The sequence below is a fragment of the Ptychodera flava genome, chromosome 1, assembly GCF_041260155.1.
Source record: "Ptychodera flava strain L36383 chromosome 1, AS_Pfla_20210202, whole genome shotgun sequence".
NCBI lineage: Eukaryota > Metazoa > Hemichordata > Enteropneusta > Ptychoderidae > Ptychodera > Ptychodera flava.
The window spans coordinates 3268903-3291636 of NC_091928.1; the positions used below are offsets into that span (position 1 = coordinate 3268903).

At 35.4% G+C, this 22734-nt stretch overlaps 1 protein-coding gene across 3 annotated transcripts; it reads left to right on the forward strand.

Annotated features, from left to right (window-relative positions):
- The first annotated feature begins 46 nt into the window (after positions 1–46).
- LOC139119251 (doublecortin domain-containing protein 1-like) lies at positions 47–19991 on the forward strand. 3 transcript variants are annotated; one of them, XM_070682989.1, is made up of 17 exons: positions 47–207; positions 3466–3504; positions 5691–5849; positions 6394–6585; positions 7096–7310; positions 7728–7798; positions 8182–8379; positions 9258–9464; positions 10982–11159; positions 13813–13926; positions 16232–16414; positions 16902–17003; positions 17121–17257; positions 17623–17721; positions 17904–18129; positions 18470–18579; positions 19559–19991. In XM_070682989.1, exons 1-17 carry the CDS (start codon positions 50–52, stop codon positions 19658–19660), a joined length of 2490 nt encoding a protein of 829 aa, XP_070539090.1. In that variant the 5' UTR covers positions 47–49; the 3' UTR covers positions 19661–19991. The 3 variants fall into 3 exon arrangements, with proteins under 3 accessions (XP_070539090.1, XP_070539256.1, XP_070539173.1); XM_070683155.1 differs by lacking the exon at positions 13813–13926; XM_070683072.1 differs by lacking the exon at positions 3466–3504.
- The last annotated feature ends 2743 nt before the right edge of the window (positions 19992–22734 follow it).

Below are 22734 nucleotides of genomic sequence, written 5' to 3' on the forward strand. Positions count from 1 at the left end.
ACATACCTGACATACTGTCTTCTTGTCTGCAAAATATACAGACTTGGTAATGGATATTGATGGTCCAATTCAACCTGGGTCAAGGGTCATTGTTGCAAGATGCTGCTTGACAATGGAAGAGAGAGAAGAATTAGAGAGAGAAAGAGGGAAAGTACCACCACCTGAAGAACCACCGGAACCACCAGAGGACCCATTAGGAGGGCTGAGGTAAATCAATCAATCACCCCTATTTCCTTAATGGTTTGATCGTACACTGATAATAGAGTTATTCAGCCATGCAACACTCACAACCTTTTTACCTTCTCGTGTCTATTTATAGACAGAGAAGGTATTAGAGTTGAAAACCAATATGCTGCTGTCAAGAACTTCCGTCTGTCAAGACTTCCGTCTGTCAAGATCCGTTGACGGCATGCCATTGTGATGGGTCATATCATAAACTGGTGGGGGTGTTCATGGCTCAGGTTGAGGTGTGGGAGAACGATTTTGAGCTATGACAAAAATCAAAAGGGACTTAGCGGCATAGCCACAGTGTTAAGCCTTTCTCCAAGGTTTCTTAGTTGACTGCAATCTATTACAGACTACTGAGCTGACGTTAGGGGTACTCACTTGTGTTTGCTCGCTCTGTGAGCGCTAGTGTTTGGTACTGAGTTGCGTGGATATCCCCTCATGGCCTCACGTGATCTGGGCCTGTTGCATAATCTGCAGAGATGATCATATGCCTCCGAGTCTGAAAATTGTCATTGTGTAAGCCTGTCGGCATTTTCCTTGCATTTTTTCTCATTTAATTTTGCAAAATATCGGCGAGTACCTCAATATTTCAAGATAACCCTTTCTTCCCAATCGTTTCCTGGAGTTTCAGAGTCATATGAACGAAAATGAGTGAAAGTTTTAGACAGGAAAATCGGACGTCGGCCATGTTCAATGTTCACAGTACAATCAGAAGTTTACGTGGAGGAATTAACCAACAAACACAGGAGTGTTCATGATGCCCGCCCTCTAGAGGCAGACCCTCCTATATGAAGTACCACATTTGATGCGTGTGGAAAGCTTGACCACACAATGGAGCATTTAAACTTTTAGAAAATGACAAACTGAATAAGACGGTATTCAGAAAATGTCAAATACTGAGGAAAAATGCGCAAATATTCAAAATAAACAGGTTAACTGATTGGTCAGCTATAAAAAACAATGAACATGTTTATGATCAAAAGTTTTGAGATGCGCACATTTTAACAAATACAGAAATTATTAACATTATAAATATAAGACCAAACTATTTTTTCAGGGATGGGACAGGTTGGAAATGAGGGTGAGAGACAAAGGCACTCCTATTGCTGCATGTGGATGCAGCCACACCATTTCATTTAAGCATACTTATTCACTGTGTTGTGTTCAAGTTTCATATTGTACTGACTGTCATACAAGGATAACATAAGCAAATCAAATCAAATTAGAAAAGGATCAATGCTGTTGTGTGGATTTTGCTGAACATGGCTGATATTTCACCCTATATATTTGTATCCAGCAAAGGCATATTTTGATGTAAAGTCAAAATTAACACTACATTGCTGACAATATATTTTACCGTTTCTGCATGAAGTTTTCTTTTTTAAATTATAGTATATTGTACTTCAAACAGATTAACAGTTATCATGATGTCAACCCATAATTTTACATCACAAAGACTGTAATTCTGCCAATTTTTTTTGTTTTTCAGTCATTTATAAATTTTGCACTGCACAAGATGATTGAACAAATTGCAATGTTTGAATTTGTAAACTCAAAGAATAAAAATCCTTTGGTCACAAATTAAATTATTTTTTGAAAAGAAATTTACTCTTAAACACTTTTAGCATATATTCTTTACACGGTCATGTATTTCAAGGAAAATATGCCAATTAAAAACAGTAATTTCTTCACTTTCAATTTTTTTTCAATACTATGACAATTATCAGCCATGAGGTTATACAAACAGAAGACCAGATAGGCGTTTTTCATCATTTCCACAGGACTCTTTGGAAAATCCATTAAAAACAGTTAAAAGTGACTGGAAATGATCACTTGGTATACATTTAATTTACAGATGCCAGGTTGTGTATTTCACATGCACTCAGGTCAGTAAGGAAGTGCGTCATTACTATTTTGGACTGTTAATTCTTATTTCTGAATTGTTTAACTTTTTTCCACATTGAACTATCTTTAGGCAGTTTATACAGTAGCTTAGAATTTTTTTGATTGATGTATTTAATCATCTTTTGGGTTCTTTGGGTCCATATCCCACCTCATGCCCCTACATCATCAACTATTTACCAACAACTCCATGCCAACAACCAATTACCTGACCTGGCCACACATTAGAGAAGGTACAGCGTCATTGACGGTATTTTTGTATAGCTGATAGACATATCTCAACACTGGAGATAAGATAGAACAAACAACTGAAGTAGTCTGATGTATAGATTATATTTATAGTACAACTTTGACATGAAACAGACACAAAACCAATTCATTCACTGTACTGAATTTGACATTCCAACAATATCCTTCCATAAAGGGATTTCTTAAGCTTTGTACAGTATCTGGATCTAGAGTTACTTTTTCCATTTACAAATTTATGGAAATCTAGAAATGGAAGCAACGCATCAGTCAGAATGATATGCAGGGACCCTTGATGGATGAAAGAAAGTTGATTTCAACGCAGTGTTCTGTTGAAAATTCACTGCAAATCTCTCATGGTTATTTTCATCGCTAGTCATACAGCAAGCAATGAAAATGACCATGGATGGTGAAATATGTACATCCTTGATAGCTCAATAGGGTTCTTTCATTTTCTGATGGAATCTTTCAAATCTCAGAGACACCAGTAATGTTTATGCATGTTAGTAATTTGAATGTCTCTGTATGTACTCACACCATTTATATTGATTTTATTATTTAATTAGCATGTATTCCAAATATGTTTTCTCTGCTGCATCTCTTCCAGTGGTATTTCAATATTTACTGTGCCAAACTGTTCATACAGCTTGTAAATTCCCATTTCATGTTTCATGTATTTTATATTTTCAAGAAAAACAAAAAGGAAAACTCCTTCATGGTACTGCAATGAAGTTTGTAGTGCAGACATCAATTTAACACATTTCAACAAAGAATGAAACATTAAATTTTATAATTTACCAAGACTGCAAAAAAAGCTTTGAGCAACCATGCTGTACATATACTGCATTGTTTATGTCAATGTTAACAATTGTGAGTATTTAATAACCTGTATTCAATATTTGTTTGTAAAATAGATATTGAGTATAACTTCTTGTATATTTACAAGTGAATCTGAACAACGCCAGACTTGTATTTCTCTCATGTATTCATGTCAATTCTTACCTCTCTGGTTTGTGATTTTCTTGTTTGTCTTTTTCCTTTGTTAAATCTTGACTATCATCTGGTTTGTATTTTTTTCTTTGTTTGTAGTGACAATGATGCGTATGCAACCCATGCCTCTTTCTCAAGGTGTGACATCATCACTTTTTGTGTAACTTACATCATCGAGACAGACAACCATCCTGAATATATTCTACATTTATTCAGAGATCTATTTATCCCCCATATTAAGTACAATACCTCTCAAACTCTTCTTGTAGAAAATCAGAAAAGATTTTTTTGGTGAATGGTTTTGAAAAAGTACAGTGAGTTTCAAGTTAGCTCTGCATTTAGGTCAAAATTTGATGCCATAATTTGGCATTCAAATAATGAGTGTATGGAAATATGCAGTCATCGGTTGAATTAAATGACCTTTAACTTTTGACCCTGATATTGACATTGCAGACTGATTTTTTCCCCTGCCAAAACTCAATTCTGCAGTATAACAGGTTTTTACCAAAATTTTTATAATGAAATTTGTCAAACAAGTATTCTAGACAGTACAGAAATAAGATAGATTGAATTCTCAACCCTTTGAGTGCTGTAATTTTTCCCACCAAAATTTTACTGCAATGTTTTACCACTTTTTCTGAATTTTTCTGATTTTTTTTGGATAATTTTGGTCACATTCCATTGGCTACAGTTTTTATCTAAATCTTGGTAAAAATCTTAAAATACTAAAGTTTATTTTATAAAGGTGACAATATTGATTTTGACGCTCAATCATTTAAATGTACGTTGGGAAAAGGTCTGAGGCAGAGGACAGTGTAGCATTTTGATGTAAAAACAGCCTATTCCTAATCATGTAGTACAAACCAAATCTCAATTCATTTTTGATCTCACAAATTATTACCACAATGAAACTTTCAACATGCGTAGGAAGTCTTAAATGAACAACAAATTTGATAAATTTAAAAAAATTGCTTCCTTCTCAAAGCTTGAGCTTCATAGTTTAGGTTTAACCATGCCCCCAAAACAAAAGTCATGTACTATAATTTATCAACTTTAATTCAATGATGATTTCTGTTCAGTCTTGACTGCATGTCTTGCATAGACTCCATCAAATATGTATAGTGTTAATAATCAATGCATAGCATGCTTTGAAATCACTGTACAGATACAATGTTGGCAGCTAATCCCAGTGCACTGTAGAACACAGGCAATACCTCAGCTTGAATTGACCACTGACCCACACAGCATGGCAGCTAGTGTGCTCTTCTCCCTGCAGAAGAATTTATCCAGCTTGGACAGAGGAAATCTTTCTAGCTTTGCACAGATTTACCTTTCACCAAGCTGTGTAATTCTACCTCATCTCTATTGCTGATACTTTTCCCGATGGTTATCTCACCTTTCCAGGATTGTTTCTCTTTCTTTCTCATTCTTGTACTCTCTTTCAACTTTGTCAACCTCAATGATTTGCCCCTGTCCTACTGCTATGTGGTTTAACCCTATGATTTCCAAAGACTGTGGTTTAATCCATAAGCTTGGGACAGGGTTGGCAGCTTGTAGGATACTGTATCTGCCTATCTATTCTAGCCCTGGTACTCACAAGCACCTGATTAAAAATGTCAATTGTGGCAGCTACTCTCACCCAGAGCATCAATGCAAGCAGTACTATTACCAATAGTAACATCTTGTCCAATGCTATTGTGACAGGCATTAAATGCACCTAAGGCATGGCATAGCATGCACTGATTTGCTCAAACTTATATTCTCAGAGGAACATAGTTGAGTCAACATTGAATCCATGCTGTATCTATATAGATGGGTCCACAGTGCTACTCCAAACAATGCACATTACTTGATGTTTGAAAGGTCAAAGGTGATGCTAGAAAGGTCAAAGGTGATGCTAGAAAGGATAAATGTGATGCTGGAACAGTCAAACTTACTGTTTAATAGAAAGATCAAACTTATCATCCAGTCCTCAAAATATATATTTTTCAAATGAAATTGCAGCCCTTTTAAAGAAAGTGCTGAGATGTGACTTGAATTTGACACTCAGACTTTCTTTGGAAAGTGGGAATGCAAAATGGTGTTTAACCTTTCTGGCAACAAGATTTGGTGGAATGTCATGGTTTGCAATGGTATTGCTGGATCTGTAAACAGGATACTTGGTGTTGAAGGGTTTGCAAAGGAATGCAAGCCACTATGTTCCTCTAGTCAGTGTTTGTGTTTATGCATAACACAGCATGTATGTCTGCAGTGGCTTCTCACCAATGCTGTCTTACTCAAGGCATGATTTTCTCACTATATTCATTTTGATTCCCATAATGCAGTGCACATGCCAGGTCACATGTGAAATCAGATGAGCGCTACGAGAAGATGAAGAAGCCATGGGAAAGAAATGACGGCAATGCTGGAATTGAAGAGGTGGAGGATGCAAATGAGGTGGAGGGACAGGATTACTCAAACCAGGAACTGTATAAAAAATTCCAGTAAGCAATCACATTGATTTCCAAACCTATTCCTACTTTGATGTGAAATCTGGACAATAGTTAAAATTTTCCATTCATGTTGTGTATTATGGTCAGCTGTGCAAAGCTCAGTCTTTGGTAGTACATACATAAACAAAAGTATCACACATGCTTTAAACTTTAAAGTTGGTTACTGGAATATCATTAATGTGAAAAATCATGTGACAATATAGTGATTACTATAATAGCCATTAAATGTTAAGATCACCTTTTCTAAACTAAGCATGAGTTTGGACAATTTCAGTATGTATGGCAGAGTGTGTATTTACCTTGCTGTTTACATTTTGGCCTATCAGTTATAAAACTCATTTTACTCCATGGAGTGTACTTTATCATTTTCTGTAGAACTGTAAATATTTCAATGTTTATATCTTTGTTTTGAACAAACAAAATGAGATGCAATGCTTTTTCCTACTCTTCTAAGTCATTTAATTTGAAGTCAAAAATTCATATGCTGCTTACATTTTATGCTTAAAATATACATTATATTTCTACCCTCCATCAGACCAAAAAGCAAATCATCAACTCGCAGGATAAGCTCACAGAAGTTTGAGTACAGTGATGGGTTCATCAAACTCCAGGACAGTGATCTGGTCCTGGGTGTGGACGACTGTGAGTTACTGGAATGCTCTGAAGTTGTCCTGTGCAGGAAACGAGTTGACAAAATCAACCAGAGATGGCTACTTATGAAAGATGGGTGAGTGGTAATTGACAAACTTCAAGTCTAAAGTTATTAGTTGATATCCATAATATGATGGATACCACAGTACAATCATGAAACATTGGTGTTGATAAAACCAAATGACAGCATACTTTGTCCACCATTTCCAAGTATAGACATCATTGAATACTGATACTGATTTCATTTCAAACCTGTTTGTCTTGCTCAATGGTTTGTAATCTTGGTCACAATGATATCTTCCCACGACAATTTTATCACAAACTGAAACAGTTTTGAGTAAATTGCTTTCAAAGTTGTGCATCTTTCTAGCTATCAAAATAATGAATACATCACAAAAAGTGTGTAGATACCAGAAACTTTTTCCAGCGCAAGAAAATCTTATTTCATCATAACACACAGACACTCACACACACCCACACACACACACCCCCACTCACAGAGCACACATGCTATCCCCCCACACACTTACTCACCCACTCATCGGTAAACCCTATAATGTTTTTCTGATGAACTTTTCTCTTTCAGAACAATCCGTGCCAACAGCAACAATGAAATTGTAATGGGTGTCAGCGTGCCGTACTTCAAACCTGGTGACAGCAGTATGCCAGCAACCTTTGAAGGACAGCCAATCATATTACAGATTCACAGACCCATGAGATATGGGAACGCCAATCAGAAGTGGGCCCTTGACACAAACACTGGCTTCATTGACGCATTTGCCACTGACACCACAGACAAAGGTAAGTATACTGAGTTGTATTCGTCAAGGGATTGACAAACACTGACATTGGTCAGTCTTGGAGGCAAGAGAATGTGAAGTCACAGACCGGTTTGAGTTCTTAAAACATCTTATGGTTTATCGATTCTTTGTAGATGCTTTTGTAAATGCTGTTGTAAATGTTGTAAATAGAACATATTTATCAAATGTAAAATCATTTTTCTACTCAGCATTTTTGATATACCACATATAACAGAGTTTCAAAGAAGGGTCTGCAGGGATGCTTCAGAGAAGTGACTGTTTTCTACCATATCATTAATATTTAGTCACCAAATCTCATCATTTCCAGTTCTGACAAGACGAAGTTGAAATGTCACTATCAACAACTCTCCCTCTTTCTCATAGTCTAACCGACCTCTTAACTTTTCAAATTTTCCAGAAATAACAGCGGCAAATAAAGCCCATGTTTGTACTCATGCAGTACTAGGCCATACACCAATTGAACAACAAGTAAGTACCATTACTTCCCACCATCAGTCATGTGATTCAGTATGTAAATTCATCAGGTGACAACTTTTAACCAATCAGAGGCACATATACTAGTATTACAATATGTCTATAGCATGTAGTCCTGCATGAACATGGGCTAAACAATTTTCATGGTGGAAAGAGTTTTAAATGAACGTAGCAGGATTTATCACCACACTGCATGTACATCCAAGATTCAAACACACTGACAGTAAAGTGTGAGAAAAGTTGATACAAAAACTATAAATTTGATCCATAATCTAATATATACATGCAATATGAATTCTTGATGATATAATGGTAACAAAATAAATTCGAAACTTTAGTTTTCCGTATTATTATATGTGACTATTTTACTTTGACAGGGTTACATTATGTGTATCCCGAACACCAGCAGAGAAACTGAAGCTATCCTCTTCTGTGTTGCATGTGCCCGTGCAATGAGAGGTTATCAAAAGTTAGAAAGACTGGATGTAGAGACGGAGTTTTCATGTGCAATGGGTTCAGCCAAGGAAATAGGACTACGACACCTCAGGGGTTGTTTCCAGTGTCTCAATGGAAAAGTAAGTAACCCTGTAAATGATTGGCTGGCAGTGTGCTGTCTGACAACATTCACCAGATTTTAAGCCAATCAGAAGCATCTGAAGGACCATATTATAATTTCCTTACAATACAACTCTTCAGATTGGATACTTTATTTGCGTAAGAGACATCAGATTTTGCAAAATGAGGGCCTCAGAGCTCAGGTTACTTTATGAAGGTTCTTACTAAAAACGTGTTTCAAAGTTACAAACTGTGAAATCTGATCTTTGTGGCTATATTTGTACACATCTAGGCGAACTTGATTTGTGCGTCAGTGTAAATGACTAAATAATTCAAGAAATACATGAAATGATAATATAAATGTTCATCATCAATATTTATCTTCTCTTGAAATGTGATAACAATTTTATAATGATGCAATAGTATGAACACTTTGAATATTTTGTCTGTCATTAGGGTAGTATGCACCTTGAAAGTGAAAGACTTAAACTTTTGCTCAAACTTTCCTCAAGGAATCTTTCAACAATTCTCTTTCAAAATCAAGAATAAAAATAAGGGCTCACACTGCAAATTTTTGTACTAGAGAAATTACCCAAGTTTACCAATATTTGAAATTCAAAATGGTCGCCATCCCTGTGTTAACTCTCTCGAGAAAAATAATACTTTCAATTTAAAAAAAATAAAATGGTAAACATTTTCTCTCCAAGGGCTTCAAAATGAGCCCCTACAAGTGGTAGATTAGCAAAGAATTATAAAAGTTTGAGAGTCCAAATATCTGTCCCTGAGGTGCATTCATCCTTACGCGGCACAGAAATTTCTGAAACTATGACAGCAGGTGAACAGAGATGCAGACACTCAAATTTTAAAAAGGAATACTTTATCACTGTGAACATTATAGGTTGATCTGTCTACATATGAAGCTGAGAGTACACTCAGAGAATGGGAAGACCAACTGAAAAGACTGAGAACTGTAACCAATGCCAGAACCATAGCCAGGGAGATTGGAGCTTACCAGCCGGTCATTTCAGTCAGAATTCTGGCCTACAAGAATGGAGAGGGAAGAACACAACCTCCAGAGTTAATTATTGGCTCTAGCATCTGTGGGGTAGGTTGAATTAACCCCCTTTTACTGCTATGGTTTCACCCAAACCCATTGGTTCTAGCATCTGTGGGGTAGGTTGAATTAACCCTTTTACTGCTATGGTTTCACCCAAACCCATTGGTTCTAGCATCTGTGGGGTAGGTTGAATTAACCCCTTTACTGCTATGGTTTCACCCAAACCCATTGTCATCAATGTTGAGTTTGGACCTGTCTACAGGGAACTAGAGTGAACAGGTCAAAGAGTGAGAATGCTTGAATGAAATCATATGAAAAAATAAAGGATCCAATTACTGTCTTTGAGTGTTCTATGTTGATTCTTGATGGAAACAGCATAGGCATCAACATGAATGACTCAACCACTAATTTTAGTCAATGTATTACTTTCTTTTGTCGGTTTGACTTCATCTTCTATGTACATGCTAGATGTGTAAATGTTGCCACAACTGACACAGAATTCAGAGCATTGTAGTTAATAACAAGTGTGCAAGAAACTTCAAATATGAAACCAAATAATCAACACCATATAAAGATGGAAACTTTACTTTTCCTGTGTTCATTTGTTTACTCTGCTTCTCAACTGTTGCTGGTATTTTAAGTAAACAAGTCAAATACAATACAGAGTTATTCAAAAGTCAATACCCACATTTTGATCTGAGTCCATCACATGTAGTGTCCTGACATACACAGCTGTCATGTCGTTATTAAAACTGCACAAAATTCAGGGTATTTTTACAACTTGTTTTTGTACACATAATTAGTTCTAGTGACATAGGACTGGATTGTTTTTTATGTTGGCATAGAGAGTTAACTTTTAGCAGAGAGAAAGTTTAGACTGAGCTCACAAAAATAAAACTGGCATACATTGTCATAGTGTCACTATTTGTAAAAGTTGATATGCCTGTACTGTGTTCATTTGCTTCAGGTAAATTTACTCAATATGTCACATAGGATACCAGTACATCTTGCATTTTAAATTGAGTGTCTCAACTGAAACATGTTGTACAAGACTCAAAATATTCCTAGCATCTATCAATATAAGATTGGTAGACTGATTATTCTTATAAAGTGAAAGGGACGTTTTATCAGTAAACATCAATTGATTTGGTTGGGTGTTTTTTGCTCAATCATGTCAGGTTTTTCCCACAGTGTCCTACTTATATGCAAATATACCTTATGATTACTTCCATGAGTTTTACTGCTGCACTTCCTGACAATTACAGTATCTTTAAATGGTACAATGACTTAAATATTGGCCTGCAATTTTATAACAACTAAGTGAAGTGTTTCTTTGATAAGCATCAAGTCAGATACTGGTAAAGCATTAAATCAAATTTAATCCCCTGCATGGAACAATCAACACAAATTATTGTCAGAAAACTGTAGCCATTCTAGATTTACTCAATCGCTGTTTGGTATGAGGTTATGAGTTCAAATGATATGGTTTGACCCAAGGTAGAGACAGCATTCAACACTTCCCTGAAGTGTATTCATCTTTGTGTAAACCTCTTTGAAACCATCAGATGCTGCACCAGTGTACCCATCGCCTTGGTCTCAACTCAGCAGCTCGCAGGATGTACACCAAAGATGGAACTCTGATACTATCAAAGCAAGACTTTATACAGTGGGCTGTAGAACATTACATGGCAGAGACAAAGAAACACAGCAAATCAGAGCAAGCTAAACAACAACCAGAAGAAGGTATTGACTTTAGAGATTTGTTTACCTCCCTCATCCCCCTCCCTTCATCCCTCCCCCGCCCCCACCCTTGAAGATCAATCATCAATGTTCATGAAGACACGTCCATCATCAGAGTTCAAAGTTAAAGTTCTTTATTCATATACCAGAACTCAATGTTGTAATGAGCTACTGTTTCATATCAATTTTAGTCAGTGATTTCATTTGGAATATACAAATACAGATGTAAACTTCAAATTTGTTGAAATTTTTACAAATGAAAAAAAAAGATACTCATTGCATGATAAATAAGACAGGAATATAAAGATCTTTTAAAATTTGTGCAGTAACACAGACACTTAATCAATGACAATACACTGAAAGAGACTAGGTGATTCTGACTGTCTGAACTGACTGTAGGTGATTCTGACTGTCTGAACAGACTGTAGGTGATTCTGACTGTCTGAACTGACTGTAGGTGATTCTGACTGTGTGAACTGACTGTAGGTGATTCTGACTGTCTGAACTGACTGTAGGTGATTCTGACAGTCTGAACTGACTGTAGGTGATTCTGACTGTCTGAACTGACTGTAGGTGATTCTGACTGTCTGAACTGACTGTAGGTGATTCTGACTGTCTGAACTGACTGTAGGTGATTCTGACAGTCTGAACTGACTGTAGGTGATTCTGACTGTCTGAACTGACTGTAGGTGATTCTGACAGTCTGAACTGACTGTAGGTGATTCTGACTGTCTGAACTGACTGTAGGTGATTCTGACTGTGTGAACTGACTGTAGGTGATTCTGACTGTGTGAACTGACTGTAGGTGATTCTGACTGTCTGAACTGACTGTAGGTGATTCTGACTGTCTGAACTGACTGTAGGTGATTCTGACTGTCTGAACTGACTGTAGGTGATTCTGACTGTCTGAACTGACTGTAGGTGATTCTGACTGTCTGAACTGACTGTAGGTGATTCTGACTGTCTGAACTGACTGTAGGTGATTCTGACTGTCTGAACTGACTGTAGGTGATTCTGACTGTCTGAACTGACTGTCTGAACTGACTGTAGGTGATTCTGACTGTCTGAACTGACTGTAGGTGATTCTGACTGTCTGAACTGACTGTAGGTGATTCTGACTGTCTGAACTGACTGTAGGTGATTCTGACTGTCTGAACTGACTGTAGGTGATTCTGACTGTCTGAACTGACTGTAGGTGATTCTGACTGTCTGAACTGACTGTAGGTGATTCTGACTGTCTGAACTGACTGTAGGTGATTCTGACTGTCTGAACTGACTGTAGGTGATTCTGACTGTCTGAACTGACTGTAGGTGATTCTGAACTCATTGAATGCAAATGGATACCGATAGGTATGGTGTGTACATGTACAGTGTTGTCTGCATCATGATTTCTTAAAGTCAGTGAATAGGAATGCATTCAGTATTGTGTCTTGTCAAATTATACCAGTGGTACCGGGGGTTGATGTACCAAATTTGTAGTACAACCTTTTACTTGTGTTTGGTGAATACTGAAATGAATTAAATGTATAGAAATGTTGATGTGTCAAGCATTAAAAGCTGATGGAATAGAGAAGCCAGTTCAATGAACTAAAGAGTATCCCTTGAGTTTCTTGCTGTAAAATTTGCTATGTGGTTGTTTGACATGCTTTATTTTATACATTGTAAGTTCTAATTCAATGCATGGTTATAAAGAATTTGTAACTTAGTTGATAATAATTCACATACACCTGTGTTCATATCACAGTAAATCAGTCACACTCAATAAAGGTAAGGTGCTTTGACTTGTGACACCAAGCTGTTACTGCCATCATTGTTGTCTGGCCATAAATGTTAATTTGAAATATACTGTAATTTCTTTTCTATTCTTATAAATATCACTTTTTCTTTCTCACACCATGAAATCTCATCCCCATTCTTTGTCTGGTCAGTATTTGTACACTGGAAGCAAGTTTACACTTTCATAATGTTGTCAGTGTGTTATGTTTTGAAGTCCAGTAGACAGTGACAAAAGGATGTATGGACTCAAATTGAAATACAGACTTGAAGTTGTATTTGAAAAGTTAGAAACAAAATACTTGTCAAATTCAAATTCAAATTCGAATGTTTATCAGTTGTGTAGGCATCATATTCCTTCAACATTTCATAATTTGATACACCTGATACGACATTATCAATCATTAAGACGACAGTATTTAAATTCTATAAAATCCTCAAAAACTGATTTTTTTTTCATCAGTTTGTCTCCCTTCACCAGAAATTATGTATCAAGAATATTTTTCATTTTGATAGTATCCAGTTAGTGTATGAATATCAGATAACAAATTGATTAGTTGTGTTCAGGAGGTATGAGCAATACAATTATGGCTATCAGGAACCTCTGCAGTGAAAATCTTTGGTAAAAATTGTAGTTACAGACTGTAGGCAAGTGTCGATGGCATGGTTTGACATTCTGACCTTAAAATATTTGAAAAAATGTTCAAATTCTGGTAAAAGATCAAACGGAATGTGATGAGAGGCTATGTAGTGAATTATTGTGATTTCTATGATCAGAGTATTGTTGATGTAGGCATCTGTGATCACAGTACTAAATCCTGTTGATCTTCTCTATCTATTCTGTGTCTGTTTATCTCACTATTTGCCATGATGTGTATTCTAGGTGGTCACATCAAGGACAGCCTACCTTCTAGTAAGTCCGACAGTCAGGACGGACTCAATAGTGCCTTGCGAGATTTAGTTCTAACCGCTGAAAGTAACGGTGAAAAGATCATTGGTATGTCTGCTATACTATCATTCTGCCTGTCCTGTCTCAAGTCAATCCATTTATTTATGATATGTTGCAATAGCCAACCTGTACTCTAAAACACTAGATGACATGTCAGTGGTCTAAAGTACAGTGGTCAGTAGCCTGTAATTGGGTATTTATGCAAATTTAAATGTTAAAAATATCAACCAATGAGCTAATTCTACTCATAGAAAGGTTTCTTAAACATGAAATATAAGTATTTTCAAAAATTGGTATTTTTGTGATAGATAGAAATACACAAAACTTGAATGAAAGTATTTCTGAAAGTCATATTTTTGCCACAGATAGAAATTCTCAAAACTTGTATCAAGTAAAACAAAAGTGACTCAAACTTCAGGACTTCAGACAGGCACCATTTTCTACTTCATCTTCCAAGCAGATAAATGTTATGTCTTCTTGTACTCAGCTCTTCTCTGATAAACCTCTGTATGTCATCCTATTCTCTTACTTTTCAGAAATACATGTCATGATTAGTGAAATGAAGGCTTATTTGGTGTAACAAATGCAGGGTTAATTATCTGTAATCTTTTTGCATTGCAAACTTACATTGCTGCAGTAACATAGCTCAGTTTGCATTATTGCTGTCTTGCTATCATTTGCTGTAAAAGCAAACTGAATAGAATGTCTGGCATGTTTGTTCCAAAGTGAATGTACAAAACTAACTATATATATATATATATATATATATATATATATATATATATATATATATATATATATATATATATATATATATATATATATATATATATATATTATATATATATATATATATATATATATATAATATATATAATACCAAAACTTGTTTGTATCTTTTCAGAGAGGTAAAGTGCTCGATGCAGGGATGCAGAGCAATATTACAATAAATATGAGAACACATCAAGTATGTTTGGTACCTATTACTCGAGTTTCACGCATACACGCGATCGTCAGATAGGTAGATTTTATAAAATCTACCTATCTGACGATCGCGTGTATGCGTGAAACTCGAGTAATAGGTACCAAACATACTTGTTGTGTTCTCATATTTATTGTGTATATATATATATATATATATATATATATATATATATATATATATATATATATATATATATATATATATATATATATGTATATATATTTATATATACACCAATTTGGATTGTAATACAAAATTATAGATATAGCAAATATTGCTGGATATTTCTACCAATTTGCATTGTAGAAAGGTATTTAGAAATTAGGATTTGCTATATTGTGTGTTTTGGTAGAGTCAGTGTAAGTTATAGATATAGAATACACTGATCAATACAATAACTGACAATAGAACAAGATAGCTACTGCCTTCTAAAGCATTGTGTTGGTCAATAATTTCCCAACAGTTGATTGTTAACTTTATGGATTACAGAATCAAATGATTTGTGTTCTAAAATAAAAAACACATGCAGAAAATGAGGTCTTATAATTCCAAAATTTTCCAGCATTATTTTAAGTAAGGATTTCAATGGTAGTCTATGGTGTGCTGTATTGATACTAATGTATTATCCAGTATCAAACACAACTTACTGCTGTTAGGCCAGAGCTAATGCTTTATGATACCAGAGCATTTACAACACTGCAGATTTAACCCCAATGCTTTACTCATATATGGTTCGGTATTGTGACTGTTCTTAATACTGGTATGCTTACTTCTACGCTATTTTAATCAAGTAAGAAAAAATCAGAAAATCCTACCCAGTATATTGCAATATGTGATGTTTCAAATGTTAACAAATGGTGCAAATATAATGTTCTCCACGTAGTCTCCACACAGATATTTTGAGGAGTTGTCACCCTTCTGTTTTACAAGCAATCTGTTCATATATTAATAACCATACAAAAGAAAACATTTCCACATCAAAATAATGTGCAAATTGTATTATATAGATTGTTTCCCCCGCTGTTTTTCTGAGATGTAGAAGAAAGAAAAAATTGCATATGCTTGATTGGCTTTCAAAGATCAAGGACTACCGGGTAACCTTAGGGTTATGAATGGCACCTCATTGGATTTTGCAGATCAACATAACACCCCAGTATCAAGGATGCCAGAACATTGGCTTTTCACAGATCACAGGCCCCAGCAGTTGGGTCATGGATGCCAGCTGATATTGTTATATCCAAGTTGCACATTAAAATATAATTATGAAAGGTGAAAGTTTTATGAAGTATCTGTCCTTGATGTTGAACCATGTCAATCAATGATGCAGTTGACTGTCTATGCTCACAAGTGTTCTGTCATGTTCTACAGAGAGACAAGAGAAGCCAGCTAAGCCAGCTAGACCATCATCTGGTAAAAATGCAAGTAATCTGCAACGAAGGCCAAGCTTTGGCAGTGGTTCAGATCTAAGGAAAGAATTGACGCTTCATGCAGTTTTGAAATCACCAGTTGAAATGTGGATATCCTGTGGAGAACCATTTGTCAAACCACAGAGTAAGTTAATTTTCTGATGTTGGTTTCAGAAGAAAATGAGCTGATCGTTTTTTAGGATTATTTGACATTCTCCTTAAAAATAGTATTACTTGTATGTAAGACAGTAGTAGTGTTGTTGTTCTTATATAGATTTTGTTAACATTTAAACTAAATTCAAATGTATCAACACTAAAACAATATCATGTCAATGATAATTTGTTCATTTAGCAGCCATGGGTTTGTATGAGTCTTGTGATGTCCAGGGTCATGTGACATCCTTGGTCATGTGACATCCTTGGTCATGTGACATCCTTGGTCATGTGACATCCTGATTCATATTACATTCTGATACATTACATCCATTTCTTTCAGTCCGAAAAATCATGCTTTAATGACTTTTGATAGCAAAAAGATTGTGTACCATACTTCGTCCCATATCTTAACCATAGTAATTTAAGCACCAGGTAAACTATAAATATTTTTTTTGTTTCTTTTTTCCCCATATCAGCTGTTGACAAGCTTCGAGCTATCAGCTCACAGAACAGAGAGGTGAGAGCTGGAGTCAGTGTGGAACTGGACAAGGAGAAACATGTTCTTCGTCAAATGCAAGGTAAGATATTATCCATATGTATGTGTGCATCTCTCAGTAGATTTCATTTCTAGCTTAGTGGCAGCATCAACAGTTGCCATAATTTGGTAAACTTTCTTTCTCTTCTGCTCAAACCAGGTCGTCGTACACATGGAATGGACTACCCAGAGTTAGTGCCCACCATGGACACTGAGAACCCTGTATTGGTGGAAGGGGGATGGACACAGCCATCATACCAGGAATTACAGAAATCAGAGCAAGTAAAAAGGCTTGAGGTGAGATATCTGACTTTGCTCTGTGGTCATAGGTCAAAGGTTATAGTTCACAAGAAGACTTAATAGAGTATTTGTTTGAAGTTTGAAAAACCCATTATCAAGCACAGACTTCCCAATATGTTGTATTGGTACTTTTTAGGTTCCCAACACCGGATGTGTTTACTTCTATATTTTCATGTATCTTTCGAATATAGTTTTTCCAATCTTCCAATGATGAAAATGGTAACTGTTTCAAAGCAGTGTTAGTTTTAGCGCAGCTGAAGAAAGAGATTTTAAAGTTACAAGATGGTTACATTTTGCAAAAAAGTCATGTCTTTTTTGTAGGTACCTGAATCATGTAAGATAGTATTTTCTGATTATTACAGAATGATTATCAAATGATGAAACAAAATCAACTGAGAGATGATCCAAATCTAACCAGCAGTCCAGAAGTGTCTAGCAGACTCTACAAGCAATCACAAATGGTAAGCACAGATTGAACATCTTTGATTCTAAAACTGTTCAATAACATTTTCAGCTACTGTGTATGGTCTAGCCATATCTTCAGAACTTCATATATCACAGTTTTACGATGATTACAACACAAAGTGAACAACTCAGAGTATGAAACCTAACCAGCTTAGACACTGTGTTTTATGTTTTCCAGAAACGAGTATACATCTGCCAGAATGGTGATAATCCCCAGAGGGCGCTGTATGCATGGGGAGAGAATATGGAGCAACTGTTGGAGAGTGCCACGTCAAGGTTAAAGTTACGTAACCCTGCCAAGAAGATCTACTCTACAGATGGACGAGCCATCGAAGATTTTGATGAAATTGAAAAAGATCAAGTCTTGGTCGTGTCTTCTGGAGAACCATTTAAAGACAGCAAAGGTATGACGCTTAGATCCATTTAAAGAATGCAAATGTATAATGTTCAGAACCTTATCAATTTTCAGCCCTTGCAGTGTTTTTAACAAAGAGAAGTTGGCAAATTGGTCTGCAACAATCTCGTGAAATGATTTTCAGAACTGTGTGTCCATCTTACTGACTGCATTGAAAAACTCATTTCACGACATATTACGATATTTTCCAATCAGGGATATTACTAGTACTCTGGCATTAATTTCTCAAACATGCCTATTAATTTTTCCCTGGCTGATGTAACACAGTCACTTTTTAGTAACCTATCTTTGTTGCAAACTTAAAACTTATTTATCATTTACTCTTTAAGGCAACAAGCAAGAAATTGAGAGGAAAGCTGAGTGGGGTCGAATCAGAAAGAAGGAAGGCAAACATGCAACAGATATCACTGTCACAGCCAATAAAAGCCCAGCAGTGGAGGTAAGAAAACAAACCAACAAAGTATACCTGTCAAGTATGATTTGTAGTGAAAACATAACTTCCATGATGTAATTTGGAATTGTCAAAACTTTGTGAGAAAAATTGAACTCTTTTTGGTTTGAGATGTCAAACCAAGTAGTTATTGCAGACAGTTATTGAACAAGACGGGAGAAAAATAAAGAAAATGGCTACTGTCTCAGAACTTATATTTGATTTTTTGTCATGTGCATTTCATTTAGTCCATAATTCTTTCATGATATCGGCAAATGTTCGATCTAATTTATTTTTCACTGCAATCTTTAGTTTTGTCATTATTCACAGAACATGCTGACATACCACTACATTAAAACATAAATTATCTATAAAAGTTCTAGGTTTATTCACTATTCATCAGGCACTCTTCCTATAGCATATTGGACTGGTATTTTGTCGATACTTGTAGAAATCTCCTTGTTAGCCTTCCTTGACTATGCAAACCTTTCTCCTGTTTGTTTAGATTTTACAATACAAACACAGAAAGGTATACGAACCATATCACAGTCATCTAGCACAGTCTTTGTTTGGAATTACAAATTGACCGATCACTCTTTTGATGGTATGTTAGTATCACTGCTATACATTGCATAAGCACTAACCAATCTTTTTGATATGTTCCACTTTTTATCTCTCCTCTTCTATAAAACAGAATCCTCTCTTCCATAATTTCAGTTCATGTTCACTTGATATCCAAGACACAGAAACTTTCTGACATTTCATAATTTACTTTTATGCATTTTTCAAAATTTTCTCTCACCACATTTCATGACGCCTGCAGTCAGTTCCTTACAACTTCCATGTCACTGAAACAGTCTGTAATTTTTTAGGCTGGGATAGCATGATATTTTATTTCAGATCACAGTTAACGTGTCTGTATCTTGTACCCGCATTGTTCCCCCTTTCCCCTCCCTATTACTATTTTATGTTCTCCCCCTCTCTGTAGGTTGATGCATTTGGTCCCCCAGGACTGGCTATCCAATCCAATGGCATGGAAGAGGAGCCTGTTCTGACTACACAGGCACCAAAACCATCAATGGATTTCTAGTCCCTTGACACCCCTGCTTTCCAATGGAAGAGTCCAAATGTCATACAGGAAAATGACCAATCTAAGCTGCTTAATGTATAGGAAGGGAGGGTTTCAAACAATGCTACTGCTTGAAGGTGGATGTTGATATATTTAGTTTCAATAAATGTTATTTTATCAAATCACCAATTACATGGAGTCAGACAGTGGAAAACAAAATCAAAGTCTAAAGTGAAATTTGTTGTGGTTTGCTTATCCTACTTGATCTTGAGAGGATTTTCTGTCATACTTTGTTCTGCTGCCATGTGTGTGTAAATGCAATACTCATAGCAGAAAGGAATACTTAATAAACCAAGGTGAACCTGAATCTCACTAGGCCCGGTCCTCAAAACCATGATATTAATTAAACATTAGGATTTCCTTAAGGGGCCTCTGACAGTGTTTTGAAGTAACTGGACCCTTTAGGATTATACTATTTTGTAAAATTGTATTAAGTAGGTCCAGTGTCCTTCAGTGTTACAGTCTCCTTTCACCACAAGATTGTGGTGAAATCCATTTGTTTCCCATTGTAAAGTTGGAGATAAATGGAGTGTAAAGGTTAAAGGTCAATTCTGTACATTTCACTATGCTAATTAAGACAGTTATATTGATAAGTAAGAGTATCTCTTTACAGTATGAGACCAGATTTGTTAAGTTTTTGTTTTTCATGTGATGGGAATATAATATTAATACGGTGAGTTTTTCTCAAGGGTATATTGCTTTGAATAATCCTTTCAAACTGGCTGTACCATGTGCATAATTTTCCGTTCAAATACAATATTGTGGCAAAATTTAACTTTGTAATTTGTATTTCTTACTTAAGGAATCAGTTTGCATACTTAAGTCATCTATACATTTGGTAATATAATGCCATCAATCACTACAACTGTAAAATAACATGGATTTTATATTAATGAAGTAATTCATAACACTCCCTGTAAATATCATCAATGATCTGTCATTTTATGTTGTGCTTTCAGAAAGCCACCATTATTAAAATCTCACCCCAAAATGTGCAAAAAACACTGTATCAAAATAATTGTCCCACAAAGACCAGATAACTTGACAAAAATATTTGTATTGCCCCTGTTGAAGAAATGGCTGGCATACCCATAATGCACCTAACAATATTGCATGAAACAGACAATATGTCAGCAAGCTGTGAAAAATGGATATGGCAGCACGCAAACATTGTTTTCTAGCAATGTATGACGAGTTCATGATAATTATATACAGTAGTAGACGAATATTTTGATATCCCCTTTAAAATTAGAGCAGTTTGCAATGTTGCTCACAAAAATAGGCAGCCATATTGATGTGGATATGGAATAAGGGCCATGTTACCATATATGGAAATTTATCCCACCAAATGCACTGTTAAAAGACAGGGTAAATTAAACAATTTTTTAGAATTTCTCATCGTAGCAATCACACTTGAACTTACAATACCACTTTTACAAATCATTACAGAATATTCAAAATCTGCAAATGTTTTTTTATTGATGCTGTTTGCCAAAATATTTTGACAAGTCAGTCACAACAGTCTATTCCCCAACTAGTGTGTCAACAGCACCTTAAAAGATATTTGATATGTAAATATTATCTTGTTTTTATTGACTGTAAAATGCCAATAAGCACCTTGGAGGCAAATAGAACTCAAAAATATGCCCAGTTTTTTGTAAAAGCAAAGTTGTAAATGTTTTAAACTACTTCCATGAAAAATAGAAATTAATAGTAGGTAAAATATTTCCAAAATGCTATCTGAATATTTTTCTGTGATGTAATGAACTTATAGAGATATTTTTCCACAGTTTTTCTCCCAGCGAATCATAAATGTTGAAACTGAATGCTGTAGATGGTCAGTTACTGAGTTACTTTACTGCTTTCACTGTTGATTTTTAAACAATTTAGTCAAACTATCTACCGGATAATGTTTCAAGATGTAAGTTGAGAAGTTCCATTATAAGGGTAATAGGGTCACATACCAAGTTCATCAGCAATTTCTAAAATGCTTCAGCTTTTCACAATACTGCTTTTGGATTGTGCCATAAGTCGATTGTGAACACTCCATTTTCTTTTGGCCAGAGCAAGTGAGAAAACCTTCATGTTATTGTGGATACAGTGAATGGTGAGAGGGCTCTCTAGTTAGAATGGTAGACAGGCCAAGAAAAGCGCCCTCTGCCACTGAGTCTGGTAAGCAGAGACGGTGTACTAAGTCAGTGAGTTCTACATTGAGGGCTATTGCCAGTAAATGCAACAAGGAATTACTTGCGCAATGGCAGCCTCTCCCCATCAAATGTAGACAATTAAACATAACGTCAATTTTTCTGATTTTCTATCTTAAGCAATTTGTTTTACACCTTATTGCTCTGTAATGACTTGTCTCTTCCTATCACCTGCTTTCATCAAATAGTTCATTTTCTTTTGAAATGAGAAATCTGTAAAGATGCATTTTTAGCACAAAAGAAATTTTTGAAAAATCCATGTATGCAAAATTGTCAGTTTCTTTATCAAAAATAAACTATAAGGACAAAATAAAAGCAGTTGATGTACCGACATATATACACTTTTTTAAGATTGTAAAAAATTTGTATATCATAATTTGCTGGATGTCATTTTTCATTATATCGTATGAAAACAAACTTTCTTTTTACAATTCATTGCTCAGTTTTTGCTAGGTGTAAATATTTTTAATATGCGACTGAAAGATCATAGTTTTATTTTTGTGTGTTTGTAATCACAGGAGCAATAATGTGATTCTTTGTTTTTGCTGTCTGACCCCTCATATGAATGGTATAGTCCATTTGTATTCCGTTTGGATGAACCATTTTGTAGCATAGGGGTTATGGCTGCTGGTTTGTAAAAATTTTAGACATCAATAAAGCTTCGCTTCCTGTCAATTCTCTATCTATGTTTCTGTTTCTGTTGTTATCAAGTATTGACAACAGACTCTGCGTTTCTGCTGGCAAACTTGTAAACTCACAAAATATAGTACATAGATATCTTGCAAATATGAATATTGGCAAAAAATGTCAGTTATTTAAAAATGAGACTAA